Source organism: Sceloporus occidentalis, unplaced genomic scaffold, assembly GCF_023333645.1.
Source record: "Sceloporus occidentalis isolate IW3139 unplaced genomic scaffold, rSceOcc1.0.p SCAF_40, whole genome shotgun sequence".
Classification (NCBI taxonomy): Eukaryota; Metazoa; Chordata; class Lepidosauria; order Squamata; family Phrynosomatidae; genus Sceloporus; species Sceloporus occidentalis.
Genome location: NW_028317020.1, coordinates 197,317 through 212,152, shown reverse-complemented (window position 1 = coordinate 212,152; position 14,836 = coordinate 197,317). Strand labels below are relative to the sequence as shown.

At 42.3% G+C, this 14,836-nt stretch overlaps 1 protein-coding gene across 1 annotated transcript; it reads left to right on the top strand.

Annotated features, from left to right (window-relative positions):
• Window positions 1-5,376: 5,376 nt before the first annotated feature.
• On the top strand, window positions 5,377-13,428 carry GAS2L1 (growth arrest specific 2 like 1). The gene is made up of 5 exons (XM_089489417.1): window positions 5,377-6,000; window positions 8,149-8,256; window positions 11,034-11,130; window positions 11,217-11,472; window positions 12,366-13,428. Exons 1-5 carry the CDS (start codon window positions 5,377-5,379, stop codon window positions 13,426-13,428), a joined length of 2,148 nt encoding a protein of 715 aa, XP_089345543.1.
• The last annotated feature ends 1,408 nt before the right edge of the window (window positions 13,429-14,836 follow it).

Below are 14,836 nucleotides of genomic sequence, written 5' to 3'. Positions count from 1 at the left end.
ATTTCACCATAGGGATACATGAAACATATAGATTAAAAAAAACTAATCATTTTTGCAGTCGTACATTTTCTTCTATACTGTAAGCACCAATTTATGTTAAGCAACATGAAATTAGTCCCTACTTTTGTTCTAGAGGGCCACATCAATGCATTTATTTTTTTTTTTACTATTGCCTTAAGAGGTTTGGGGTAGTGAGGTTTTTTTATATACAGAATTTGGAAGGAGGGAGACTATTTTTCTCCCTCTCTGTGCCGATGTGATCTGTATGCAGAGCGCCATAGAGAGCACCATTACACATGATCAGTCACCGGATGGAATTGTCCAGGCTGTCCCCGTAACATCCTAATGGGCTTCTTGCTATAAGTTAAGGATGTATCTGTACGTCCCAAGTGCACTTGGTGTTTTAAGCCAGTGATCTAAGCAGTCGCCTGCCTTTAAGGGACAGTTCAACTGACAGCCCCACTTGAGTGCATATTAAAGCACCTGGAGTACGGTACTTTCATATGCATCCTAAAATGGTGAGTATAAGGCTAGGTTTCCACTTGGGTTTTTGTCCTGCGTTTTTTTTCTTGATGAAAAACGCCAAGAAAACTGCCACTGCATTTTCCTGCGTTTTGGTGTTTTTTTTCTAGAGTTTTTTTCTGGCGTTTTAGCCTTTCTGTGGAAATTGCTTTTTTTGACCGTAGGCAGTTTTTCCAGCCTTTACAAGTTAGAAGTTTCACCCAGCTAAAAGGGATTAGGATAAATGGCAAGTATCTGCCCCCTGATGTCATTTAATTGGTGGAGTTCTACGCCCCGGCGGACCCTTTTGTCACTTTTCTGTGGTTTGTAAGGCCTGCTTTATTCCGAATGTCTGCTCCTCTAGGAAGATTGGCCCCAAATGATGGTGCAAATTGTTTGCTGTTGCTTTTGGCACGCAGGATCCAGTTGATGCGTCGCGTATGTTTGTTTGTAATGGCATGTTTGTTCCAAATGGTGTAGAATTCAATATGAACTTTGTTTTGTGTGAAACTGTTTGTTTCCAGCCTATTTCTCGTAGGACACACCGATACTGGGTCCATCCTCTGCATTGTAACTGTGGAAAAAACGCCATAAAAACCGCCAAGGCAATAAACCCACATGGCTTTTTCATGGCGTTTTTTCTCTCCCATTGACTTCTATTGGAGAAAAACGCCAAGATTTCCTTGCAAAAAACGCCAGAGTGTCAACATGCTGCGATTTTGAAAAAATGCCACAGAGCCCAAAAAAGCAGAAAAACGCCAAAGAGGACTGAAAAAACGGCAAGTGGATATGGCATTCTGCGATTTCCTATTGAAGAACAGCTAACATCTGGCTGCTGCGTTTTTTCACCAAAAAAACGCCAGGTGGCTCTATTGGCGTTTTTAGCTAAAAAAAACCAAGTGGAAACCTAGCCTTATACATACATTTTAATGCAAATTAGAGCTCCTCTGTCAACCCAAACCTTATCAAGGATCAGGTGAGATCTATAAAGCGTACATTAAGCACAGTTGTGTTCTCTAATTAGGGAGCTTGTTGCTGTTTGTGACTTCACATTAGATTATGAATAGCAAAGCTAAGTGAGCTTTAAATACAGCTCTAATAGTATGGCTGTTCCTGTAAAAATATTTGTAAACAAGTGAGGTTTTATGAGTGTTGTGCAGCGCCAGGGATGGCCCTTTATAATGCATACTAAATAACTGGGCTCCAAACCACAGTTCTGCAAACTTTCCAACCAACATCTGCTTTAACCCCCCCCTTTTGCAGTCTGGAACGTGGGAGTTATGTCACAAAAGATGGGTCCTAGAAGACATGGAAAATCCCCTACATCATGGACGTTAAGTCCCTGCCGGTGAACGGGAGATCAGGCTGTCAAATATGTAGCGTCACGTTAAACGTGGATTTAAATGGAAGATTGGAGATTTCTTTCTGGCAGCAGCATTGCTGTTGTGGCAGGCATTTTCGATATCTGTAGATACCCCAATTGGGTCTCCTGCCACAGTAACTCACTGACTAATCGCGCAATGTATGACCAGCCTGTGTGTGTATGCTGCAGCCTTACGACAGATCTGTCAGGTTATCCCTGTGCTGAGCAGTGGGAGAGGGTGGCCACACAAAATATTGACATTTCCACTGAAGTGGTGTACTCGCTTTTGTTGCCAAGGTTTAGACATTATTGGCTGTGTGGAGTTATTTTGAGGGGACAGCGAATTTACACTGTTATACAGGGAGCACACTCACTACTTACACATTGTAGCAGAGTGTCATTTCTTCAGTGTATATATTTACAAAAATGTGAGTATACTCACTTTTGTGAGATACTGTGTGTGTGTATATATATATATATATATATATATTAGTCAAAAAGCAGTATTGCGGAGTATGCCTTTTTTTTAATTGGACTAACATATTTAAAAGACAAGCTTTCGAGCGTTAGCAATACTGATCAACATGATAGAGGTTAGAACTTAAAACAAGTGATGGTATTAGAGAATACCATCACTAAAAAAAAAAGGTATCACTGCAATACTCTGTTTTTTGACATTGTGTCTACTGGACTAATATGGACACGCACGCACGCACGCACGCACGCACGCACACACCATTATGACCAAAACATCCCTGACCGGTCGAGGCATGGACTCCACTAGACCTCTGAAGGTGTGCTGTGGTATCTGCACCAACACGTTAACAGCAGATCGTTTAAGTCCTGTAAGTTGCGAGGTGGGGCCTCCATGGATGCATCCCGGTGCCGTGTGTTCTGCAGGTACACATAACTTACCGACGCTGCCACTCCAGCAGCACATCGGGTCCTGCACCGTTGGGTGTATGTGCCAGGGTTGCGTAGTCATGGCCAGTCTGGCCTGGTATGTGCTATTCATTAACTCTTTATCTGTATTTGCACTGGGGGTTATTAAAGTGGAACGTCATCTAAGCAGCCATTGTGGCGATGGCACCGGTTTTATCACTTTGCACGTTTTATCACAAATGTATTGTGTATCATGACACATCAAATCAAAGCTCTGTTTGTGGAAAATGTCTAACTTGCACCTTCCCTGTATGAAAACAGGTATGGCTGCAGAGTTCAGTCAGCCAGAGGTTAAAAGCAGAGTCATTGTCTTTTTCCGCAAGACGTTAAAATATTTAAACTCGGGCCAGAAGCCAAATAGTCTGGAGTTCTGATACAAGCCAGCCTCACCCTCCCTGCCGGCAGTGAGCTCATCCTTAAAGTGACAGTACTCATTTCCAGAGGAGGGCCCCGGCACCCAGGGCTTCATCTTGTTTAAAAAGGGCGCGCAGCTCTCCTATAGCATTACTTAGTATTTGAATTTGGTTTAGAATGATAGCTGGGAAATGCCTATATGGAATTTTCACTCAATGGCCACTCATTCCTTTTGTAACGTAAATCACAGAGCCACAAGCCTTTCGTTTGAAGGCCAGCGCAACCATCTGTCCCAAAGCAAAGTCCCTGCACCGATGCATTCCCTCAATTCTAACAGATGCGACTTGATACCATAAAATAAGCTGTGCACTTCTGGTACTGAAAGCGTGTACTAATGACATCACCTTTTTTTTTTTTTACCTCATCGGTGTTGTTCTGGGACAGCCAGTCTCTATATAATAAATAATGGATTCTGCGGATTACAACCGGACCTATTCGTTAAAGTCTCTTTACAAGAGTGAATAGAACACAATGCATCATTTATTCAGCTAGCGATGTGACAGCAGTTGGTGCATGACACATGTATGTGAGCCCCCAGGATAGTCATGTATTACACATGTAAGCGCGCAGCCGCCCACACGGGCTTCATTAGTCACCGACTCGGCTCCCTTCCTCCTTTATCCACGTTGGTCCGAATGCCCCCTTCTCCCCTCCCTTTCTTTCTTCCAAATGAATGGAGTGAAGTCCCCGGGCCGGCAGGAAGTTGTAATGAAGTCTCTTCTAGATGCTGCTGTCCCTCCCAGGGAATAAGGGAAGGGCGGGAGAGACAGGCAGCTTCTCGTGCCAGGGAGTGCTGGGATGGGGCTTCCTGTCCTGTGGTCCAGGAGACAGCTGAAGTGACAGGGATGCTGGGAGTGACAGCATGACACTCAGGAGACGGCGGAAGCCGGCAGAGAGTGCTGAGTAATTACTGCTAAGCCAGTGAGGGACAGCGGAGGCCTGGAGGGTGCTGCAGCCTACAGACAGGCTGTAGTGAGGATTAGACTGCCTCATTAACCTTGTGCGGAGGGCGAGGCTCTCCGCTTCTTACACTCTCCCGCCTCCGTCTCTCCCCGTCTCTCTCCACCTCCAGCCTTGTCCTGCCCGGACTGCGGGGATCCGGAACACATTCTGCCTCCCGCCTCCAATCTCAACTTTTACCGACTGCGGCACAGAGGAAGGAGAGCTAAGGATTCCCGGGGCGATTCCTAAACCATTCCATTGAAGTCAAGCGAGAACATGATCCACGGAGAGAGTCACTTTTGGGGTGTGACATATGGCGCGACCCCCCACTCCCTGCACTGTGTCTGAGGGGGGTGGGGGAGTAAACCGACCAGAGCCCCCAAAGAGATGAAAGGCGCCAGTTTGAGGTGAGTGAAAGTACCGGTCCGGTGTTCCGGTCTCCTTCCTGTGAGGGCTGATCAATCTCTGCTCTCAGGGGGGGTAGGAAGACTCTCCATGGCTCCGTATAACCGCTGCTGTATATGACTGACAGAGTGAAGTATACGCTGCTAACCCTGAGCATACACTACACTCACCCAAAGTAGCCACTTGACGACGTATTGTTTATTATTATTTATTGTTTTATATAGCGCCATCATATTCCGTAGCGCTGATGTTTATAGTCTTATCACACAGCAGTTTAGTAAATATACGCACTTCATATTTTGTACATTAAGCCGATTGAGCTGATCATAAGAGCATTATCGGCATAGACCTGCATACGTCACCAACAAGCTGAACAAAATAACGCAGAGCCACAAGTAAACAAAATAACTGTGGTCAAGCAGGTATTTAATCTCTGCTCTCAGGGGGGGGGTTCGGCATACACTTTAGATTGTAAGCTCTTGGGGACAGGTCACTCTGCACCTTCCGCCTCTTTTCATTGGAATAATTTATTATGTGTAACTCTTTCTAGAATCTCTTGATGTTATATAAATAAAAGATGATAATACTCCTTTTGTCTTTGTTCTACCATAGTAAGGACACAAGATAACTCCTAAGGTTGCTCATCTCCTTCTCCGGGACATTGTTTCTATTTCACTCTCCATATAATTTACTTGCCACTCGGTGCACTGTGATCCCATAAGCACAGGATGATGAGAATATCCTCTTAACCTATCTTCTATGTTATATATTGCACAGATCAAGGTGATTGACGCGCGGGATGAAGAGAGATGGCAGATCAAAGCCAAATTCAATCGTCCGCTTCCAAAAGCATCAGGCCGTTCCGCTCCAGTGAGGAGTACCTGGAGGCGATGAAAGAAGATCTGACCGACTGGCTCAATATGTTATATGACCTGGACATGGAGGCCGTCAACTTTATGGAGTCTCTTGAGACAGGCTACACACTTTGCCAACATGCCAACAATCTGAACCGCTTGACACGAGACTTCCGGGAGCAGTTCCCTGAAGTTGCCGCAAGCAGGAGGCTGCCCCAGAAAGACGTGATATTCCAGGTGAAGGGGGCCGTTCCAGGCTCATTCCTGGCCCGAGATAATGTGTCCAACTTTATTGGTTGGTGTCGGCAAGAACTTGGGATACCAGAGGTTTTGATGTTTGAGACCAATGACTTGGTGCTCAGAAAAGGAGAGAAGAGCTTCATTCTATGTTTACTCGAGGTGGCCCGAAGGGGTGCCAGATTGGGCATGCCTGCGCCGGTTCTTATCCAAATGGAAGAGGAGATTGAGGAAGAATTGAGCCGCGGGAGGAGAAACACTGAGCAGGCATCTTACCCACCTGTTAAATTACCTCACCGGTCCGCCCGTACCCTGTGTGATCTCAAGAACTTGGATGAGTTGGTGAGACCCTAAACACACTGTCCCTTTCCTTGTAAAACGTCCCTTCGTTACGCCACACAAGACCCAATTCAATTCATTATTCTCCCATCCATTCACGGAAAGAGTATATTTATTGCTACATCTTGATTACTTAGTAAACCTACAGAGCATTAATGGGTCTAGACTTTTGGCCTTTATAATAATCGTACGTAAACAATATATATATTTTAAATGGCACTTGCAATAAGTCTTACCCTTTATGGATTCCTCCCATTTGGCAGGGAGCAGCTAATAGTCATGTGAATCACACCGTATATTAGAATGAAAGCATCCTTTGTGGCTTTCGATTCTCTTCCACACGCTGATAAGCAGCAGTTATATTTTCAGCCAACCAGACTACTTTATTGTTTTTCAAATTTGTGCATAAAGGGTTGATTAACTATGACGTTCACTCCTTTCCAGCTTAACAATCCTTAGACTAAAGTGACTAACTCCTTAAATGTCAGAACTGTGTAACAAACCTGAAGCTATTAATCTTTATTGAGGAGATTCATTCACATTGGATTTTATTCAAAGAACAGAGCGGTCAGAAATAGACACAGCGGGTGTGGGGACAGCGGCCGCCATGTTTTTTATTACGGTAGCATGACAGTTGTGATTTGGTCCTCTGGAGCTTCCAGTCATTTATATCCTTTCTCTTCTTGACAACCTGTATGATGAGCTCTCTCATTGCTTACTTGCCAACCCCCCATAGATAATTCTGTTTGCTAACTTAATTTAAATTATCCGTCATAATGACCTGATTAAAAAATATCTACAAGTTAAGAAAATACGCAGAGCCTCCCATCCCCCCACATTTTCATATAAATTGGTAGCTTTGTTCTATATATAATTATATATATTATAAAATGAAGGGATTATATGTTGTTCTGGGCAGATGTTCACACATACAGGGGACTTCCGCTTGCGCCGCAAAGCCTGTATGTCTATGGCATTCAGAGGGTTCAAGGAAGTGAGTATTTTCCTGTCTATTTTCTCAGAAGCACATTAAAGGTGCTGTTCCATGTAGGCTGCATCATTAAATATCCCCATCATACAAAGAGGTCAAAGAAACCTCCCTGCCACTTAAAACCTCATTAAAGGGTTTATTGAGATACTAGAGTTGCTTAGAAACAGAATCCTGTTATTGTTCCAAAGCCCCCTGCAACAATTTCCAGTCCCCTTTTAAACAAGAAGCCCTCCAAGCAAACATCCCTTCGGTGATGTCAGAAATTGGCAGGGAGCCAGAGCAGTGCAGAGGGAACACATTAGGAGGCCCCATTGAAAGTTTTTCAACAAGTAACTAAAGAAAAATGGCCATAATTTTAAAACCAGAATTATGTTAGTTGCCACGTATGGAAGGGCAGCACATAGTAAATTAAGTACTTAGGAAAGTTGGGGGGGGTCTAGGTGGAACAGCACTTTTAATCTGTGAATGGCCCACAAATGTATACGTATCAATGGTTATACACTGACAAATATATAATCTACCCCTTTATTCAAGTTTTTACACTCAGTTTGCACCACCTTGTATAATATATTCTGTAATCATTAACTGTTTATTACAAAGGCCAAGCCCGGTGAGTTTTTACTCGTCAGCAGACCTGGAGTCATCCATTGTTGTCGGTCGTGTGACATTTTGGATGACTTTCCCTGCTCAAACACTACACGGAGCTGATTGTTTATAGCATTGCTAATGAAATCTGTTCCTGTTTAGACTTTCATTAGTCAGAGTATGTGATGGTGTCATTAAGACCTAGTCATTCTATCGTGTACTACAGGCAGTATAGGAATTGAGGATGTTTCTCTAGGAGATTAGGATTAGGTAACAGAGCTAGGACACATACTAACAGCTGATATGCAGCAGTTGAATACATTATAGTATACTATGACTGCTTTATAAAAGAATACAGCATGATATTTTTGAAAACATTTTTTAATCAGATTCTGGCAATAAAAAAATGGCAAGCGTTCCGTTTTAAGTGCTGCTCTTGTGTGCATAACAATGGATCACTAAAATTGTGGATTGGATGCAGATTGTACACAATTTGTAACATACCTTTATCTTGATAAAGCCGCTAGTTGCTTAATGTACAATACTTTTTTTTTTTTTTTCCCCTCTCCCCTCAGGTTCGTGAGATACTGGGATGCTGCAGATGCCCATCTCAGTTCCCAATGATAAAAATATCCGAGGGAAAATATCAGGTCGGGGACAGTAACACGCTGATCTTTGTGCGGGTAAGATACCATGACCTCAGAGCAAACAGGTGCCCAAAATACCACGTCTCATATTAAATCATTACGATAATCACTGTCTTGTATAGACATAGTGCATTTCTGGTGCTATGTTGTGTGGCTATTTGCACAAGAATTGTAACTGAAAACCAAAATGGTAATTATATTGCATGCATGTGGTTTAGTCGTGTGTTATGCTTGTTGATGCTACTGGGTGATAAGACACTTAAAGCGATATGAACATGTACATAATGCTACAGTCACACGCCACATCTAGTAACACGCTCATCTATGAAGCAACCGGGATAAATATTGGAATAAGGAAATTATCTTTAGAAAAGGCTATATTCTAGAATTCTGTGAGAGGCACATTGTAATCCCATCAGCTCGAGTCATCAGAAAGCTAAGCAGAATTCTAAAAAGTACACACTATTTTCTAACTTTTTAATGAATAGTTTTGGATTAAATCGAAATAATAATATCTCTAACTATTCAATTAATAGAGCTCTTTCTCCTTGGATCAGCAGAGGTTATCTTGATAAGATCCCGTGCTTAATAAAGGGCCAGTGCGTGCTAATCTGGGTGCAGGCAGTGCTTATTACTCAGAGAAAGCAGGTTAACCCCTTCAATCCCCTATAGACGTACCGGGACGTCCAAAAAACGCCCACAAAGAAACCCCTATGGACGTCCCGGTACGTCCAGCCCTTCATGCAGCGTCAGGGACACATCCCTGCCGCTGCACGGGAGACCAGGCTGTCGTTTGACAGCCTGGACTCCCCACTGACAGCAGAAGCCGGCTTTGCCAGCTTTCTGCTGTCCGATCGCCTGTAACAGCTTCCGGCATGAAAGCCGGTAAGCTGTTACCGGTAAACTGCCCGATCGCGCGGTTGCAAACGCGCGATCGGGCATTCCCTTCCGGGTTACGTCACTGCTGACGTAACCCGGAAGGTCATCGGAGGACAGGATATCCCCTGCGGGGATATCCTGCCCTCCGATGAGGCACAGAGACGCTGCGATCTCTATGCAGGTCTGTGAGGACCTGCATAGAGATCACAGTGTGATCGGTGCAGGGGGATCGCGGGGAGGGGAGTGAGAAACCATCTCTCTCACTCCCCCTCCCGGCCTGTAACAGAAAAGCTGGAAAAAAAAAAACCGGTTAGTCATTTAAAAATAATATTAAATAAATCATTAAAATAATAATATAAATAATACTAAAAAAAATTATAATATGAGCTGTGATGTCACTGTGACATCACTGGTATGTTCAGGAGGTCCCTAGGAGGACCTCTAACCATTACTGTGTAAAAAAAAAAATTTAAAAAATACAAAAAATTTACAAAAAATTAAAATAAAAAAAAAATATATAAAAAAAGATAATAAAAAAAATTCTTAAAAAAACATTACATCCCATTGCCCTAGCATAACATCTAGCCAGTATAACCCTCCTGCCCCCGTTCACAACCCCCAAACCCGTTAAGCCATAGGCATAAAAATTATACAAAATTGTACACCTAATAGTATGCTCCCTGGTGCTGGGAAAGTCTGGAAAATCTATATAAATTAGGTATTTCTGAAATCAGGACACCTGAATTGATAAACTTGGAGGGGATTTTCCATCACTTTACCTAATTTTGTGAGGATTCAGAGGGAAAATGTAAAAAAAATTAGTTTATTTTTCTAATCTTCGCTAGTTTTTACTAAATTTCTCATTCTAAATTTTCAGCTAATCATCCAACTATGGTATCAAACGAAAGCTCTATCTCTCCTTGAAAAAACAATATATAGTTTACATGGGTACACCATTCACAGGGAAAGAGAATCATCGCTAAACCGACATACCCCAAAAAGGGCAAAATTGCTCTGGGCTTTGAGGTACCAAAAACCCCTGGGATTGAAGGGGTTAATAGTTTTGAGGTTTTTTGTTTTTGTTTTTAGAAATACTAAGTGAAATTTTAAAAAATGAGCTTCTTCAAAAATAAATCAAATGTAAAAGAATATATTCGCTCTATATATATTTTTTAAGATAAATACATGCTCTGCGTCCAGTTCTAATGTGAGGCTACCATGTATGAATCCATTATGTCTGTTTCAAAAGAAGTTACCTTTCATAAAATATGCGTCCGATATTACATTGTGATGTGTTGATATATACCAGGTCGGGGAGGGGGGGGGGGCAACACTTTGTTCTTGAGGGTTTTAGCGGCACGCGCTTGACATGTCAGCCCCAAATGGCATGCACAGGATCCTGCGGTGAAACAGTAATCTCCCTAGTGGGGTTCTTGGAGCGGAAACAGAAGCTGTGTAACACAAGACAAGGCGGTTGTACATTATTAAGCAGTAATGACAGAAGCTACCATCTCTTTATCCGGTCTTGCCTCTCGAATTTCTGTCTTTATCTCAGTAACCTGGATTTTACTGAGCTTTGCTAGTATTTTTCAGGGCAATAAGCAGTAACATAAACTTTCGATCACTTATTTTTCCAGTCAAAATTGAAGATTGTTTAATTTCCTAGATTTCTAAGGTCTGATCAATGATAAACTGTAGCGCACACACCTGCCCGCCCTCTGCAAACGCATGTACAGAAACATAGATTTAGGACCAAATTTGGGTAGTTACTTCATAGAAACGGATGTGCATCTATGCTTATCAGTCTCATCTTTGACCTAGAAGTAGCCAATATTTCCCCTGCTGACTGTGATACCTCGTCTGACATAGTTCTGTGTTTTCCTATCTTCGCTGTAATATGTATGAATACCAAAATTTGTTATTTTTACATGTAGGTACTTCGGAGCCATGTCATGGTGCGAGTTGGTGGTGGTTGGGACACTCTAGAGCATTACCTGGACAAGCATGATCCTTGCAGATGTCATTCTGTTGGTAAGTTCCCTACACAGCACTTGTCTACCCAGTGTGTCATTGCTCTGATTATCTCTGCAATACACATGGTTCCTTTCTGTCTGCAGCCCATCGTGTTCAGACATCACGACCCTCAACATTCTCGCCTCAACGGGCGCCCAGTCTTGCCCCTTCACCTGTCTCAAACTCTTCTCAAGGACGCAAATCTGAGGGATCTGCCAGAAAACTACAGCCAGACTCTAACCCTCCACAAGGAACCCCTACCCGCATGACTCCAGCACCCATTCCTCCACGGCACAGCACTCCCAGGGCCTCAGTTCCTCGCAGTGAACGTCCAGGAACCCAAACTATCAACTCATTCAGGTGTGTTAATGTGCTCCCATAAGTCGGCCTCTTTGATTTATGCACAAGCTAAGCTTTTGTTAATAACATGGTCATTTATATAGATCCTTTTCTAAGTACGTATGATTTTCTTATTTTCCTTCTTTTACACTGTCTCTTTGAGTTTGCTTATTTTTACACTTTTCACAGAGCTTTCCAACTTGGAATGAGTGTGAAATTAACATATTTGCCCCCAGGGTAAAGGACTGTTTTATGGAAGCTATATGTTCTGCAGCTTTGTGAAGCTATGACTTGTGGAAACTGACTTCAGGTGTTGTATCATCTGGGAACTGCGGGCTCAAGAAATCATAAAATAATGGAACTGCAGTTCTGGAGTTTTTCCATTAATAAGTATTTTTCCTTGTAACATAGGTGTTTGACATAATAGTAAATATGGTGTCGATTAAAAAAGGTCTAACCCCGACATCCGTGATCTGGTTTCTAGCACTTGACACAAGATATTGTGGATGTCTGCATAAGGCTATCCTGAAGATGGGACCAAGGTCTGAGTCTGTACATCGGGAAAAATAGGCATTGTTCTTTTTCCCCATCAAATTCTATGTTTCTGTGTCTGCGAGGACCAATCTTTATGGTCTTCCTAAGTCATACTTCAAGTATGTATTATATTATTATTGTAAAGTTGTGAGCGTTATACTGATTTTAAGTTAAATTTAGTTTTCTTGAAACCAGACTGTTGTTGTTCTCCGTATTTTACTAGCAAATTTTTCTATTTATTTTAGTATTTATTTTAGTATCTACTGTCAAACATTCTGCTCTCACCTTCCAAATTCGGGGCCTTTTTTTTTCTTTTTTTTTTTCCCATATTAATTGACACTATTCTCTTCATAAACCTTTTTTACTATTCCTTTTCTTAGGCCCCCTCGTTCTCGCCGTTATTCTGGTGATAGTGATTCTTCTGCCTCCTCAGTTCAGAGTGCCCCCGCCGGCAGGAAATCTGTGGATGGGGTGAGAATGGCAAATCGTGCTTCTGTAACACGCAGCCAGTCCCAGGATCGGGGACCTCTTCCCTGTCGCACTCAAGCATCACAGTCTCCCCTTGTGGATCGTGGAAGAACACAAACCACGTCCCAAGTTGGCCTTCAGAATCGACGAGCCCGGAGCCAGGGTCCCCCCAGTAACAAGAAAACAGTTCTGATTATTTCAAGAGACAAAGATGGACAGCACTCTTGGGCATCCACATCCAAGCCACCTAATCCTCGTACCCAGACGGAGCCCCTAAAGACTCATTCACGGAGACAGTTGAGGTACACACCTGAGCCACTAAATGCAAACCAGGAGCAGCAAATTTATCATAGCTTAGAAAAGGAATTTCTGGAAAATTCACGGCTGTTGGGGTCAGCGGAGTCTTTTGAGCCAGCACAGGCATGTGGGATTCTGGTGAGTCCGCCATCATGTGATCCAGCTCCAGTAGACTCTGCCTACTGTTCTTCCAGCTCTTCTTCCTCCTCACTCAACTTCTACATCACAGGGGGTGGAGGAGGCAGGGAACAAGGTACAGAGGGGAATTCAGTTATTCTACCTGCGTCATCATGGAGGAGGCTTCCAGCTCTGTCCAGTTCTTCTGACGAAAGTTCTTGTCCTCCAGCTCCTGAGGACCAGCAAGAGGTTGCCGAGAATGAAGAGTCATATGATTCCCATAATCTTAGTACAGAGACAGAAGGTGTTATTCTAAGAGCCAAGAAGTCCTCCAAACGCCCAGATAGAGTTCCTTCCATTTACAAACTAAAACTCCGCCCTAAAATCCGTCCTCGGGCTGATATACAGCCAGACAAGTTGCCCTCTCGCATCCCCACCCCACTCTCCTATAGAACTGCTGGGTCACCTCCTAAAATGAATCCCAATCGTCTATCGTGGACAGCCCTGCAAGCAGCTTTCTTCTCTGATTCAGGAGTCCAGACCGAGCATCCATATGGGTGAAACAGCACTTTGGCCCTTGTTTACTGGATAGATAATTGCTTTAGAACTCTGCGTTCCCGCTAATTGACAGAGTTTCTAGCGTTTTTTCTGTGCTTCTGATAAGAGTAAAGGCTTCTTCATACAAATACAATTCTAGAACTACACTTAGCATGAGCACTTAGGACACAGAGTTTCAGCTGCTTAAGAGCATGGATATAGAAACATGATTCCATTTCCCGTGGTCGTCATTGGTCAGCAACGCATGATCATAGAGTGTGGCATGTAGGTCTTGTAACTACTATATAATGTATTATAGTAATTATCCAGGCAATAAAAGGATATTCAAGGCTTACTATATCCACCTCCTGCTGAGGCCCCATCAGAAAGTGTATACACTCATATGTATATATAGTATATATATATATCTATTTTAAAAAATCCAAGAAATTAAATGCACAGGACTCCCAAGTAAGGAAAATAAGGAAGGAAGTCTTTATCAAAATAAAGTGTTTGTGTGTGTGTGTATATATATATTTATATATATATAATTTTTTTAATTACTCATTTTAATTAGTCATTTTTTGATGTTCTCTTTAACCTCAAAATAATTTCACATTAGTTTTATTGATCTCTTTCTATGGAAATAGAGAGAAAAAAACATTTTGACAAAGGAGTGGGAACAAAAAAAAACCCTTATAAGACCCTTATACCAACTAATCTACCAGCTGTAAAAACAATCGAATATATTTATACTCAGGATAGTATCGTCTAAGGCAAAGCGTGCTGTTTTATTACTGTTAGAGACACAATCACCTGTACTTGAACAAAATCCCTGGAAAAACCAGCCATCCTAATTTGTATTGTACCAAAGAGCCTATTTTTTTTTCTCTTGTGTCTGCTATAGAAAATATGTCTGTTAGCTATACCTCACTACTAGCATATAGGACTAAGATCTCTGTTGGAAGGGGCTGTGGACCAAGGATCGATCTGCTTTGGGTTTAAGTCAACCTTATAAGAGATTTCTTTGGCGTTTCGCTCACTTGTGTAAGTATGTAATGTTTGTGCGTTTATGAGAGGCTGTTCTGGTTATATCCATGGTTTTGTTAAATCGGTCCTGTTGGAAGTCAACAATCACTTTTCTTTAATATTGCTTTATTTTTAAGGGCAGTACAGATATCCCAAAACACACACACACACACACTAAAAGTTCATTAAAAATGCAGAAAATGAGGAGTTATGGAGACAAATATAAGGCTTACATTGAAGTCATTTGGAAGGCCATAGTAACAGTGCTGCTTTAGTTATTTCTATGCAGAGAAACCATTTTTAGTTTGATGACATAACTATATAAATGGGAAAATCCAGGCGCTCAGTGAGGCAGTACAGGGATGCAGTTATATGCAATAATATGAGAATGTATTTGGAAAAA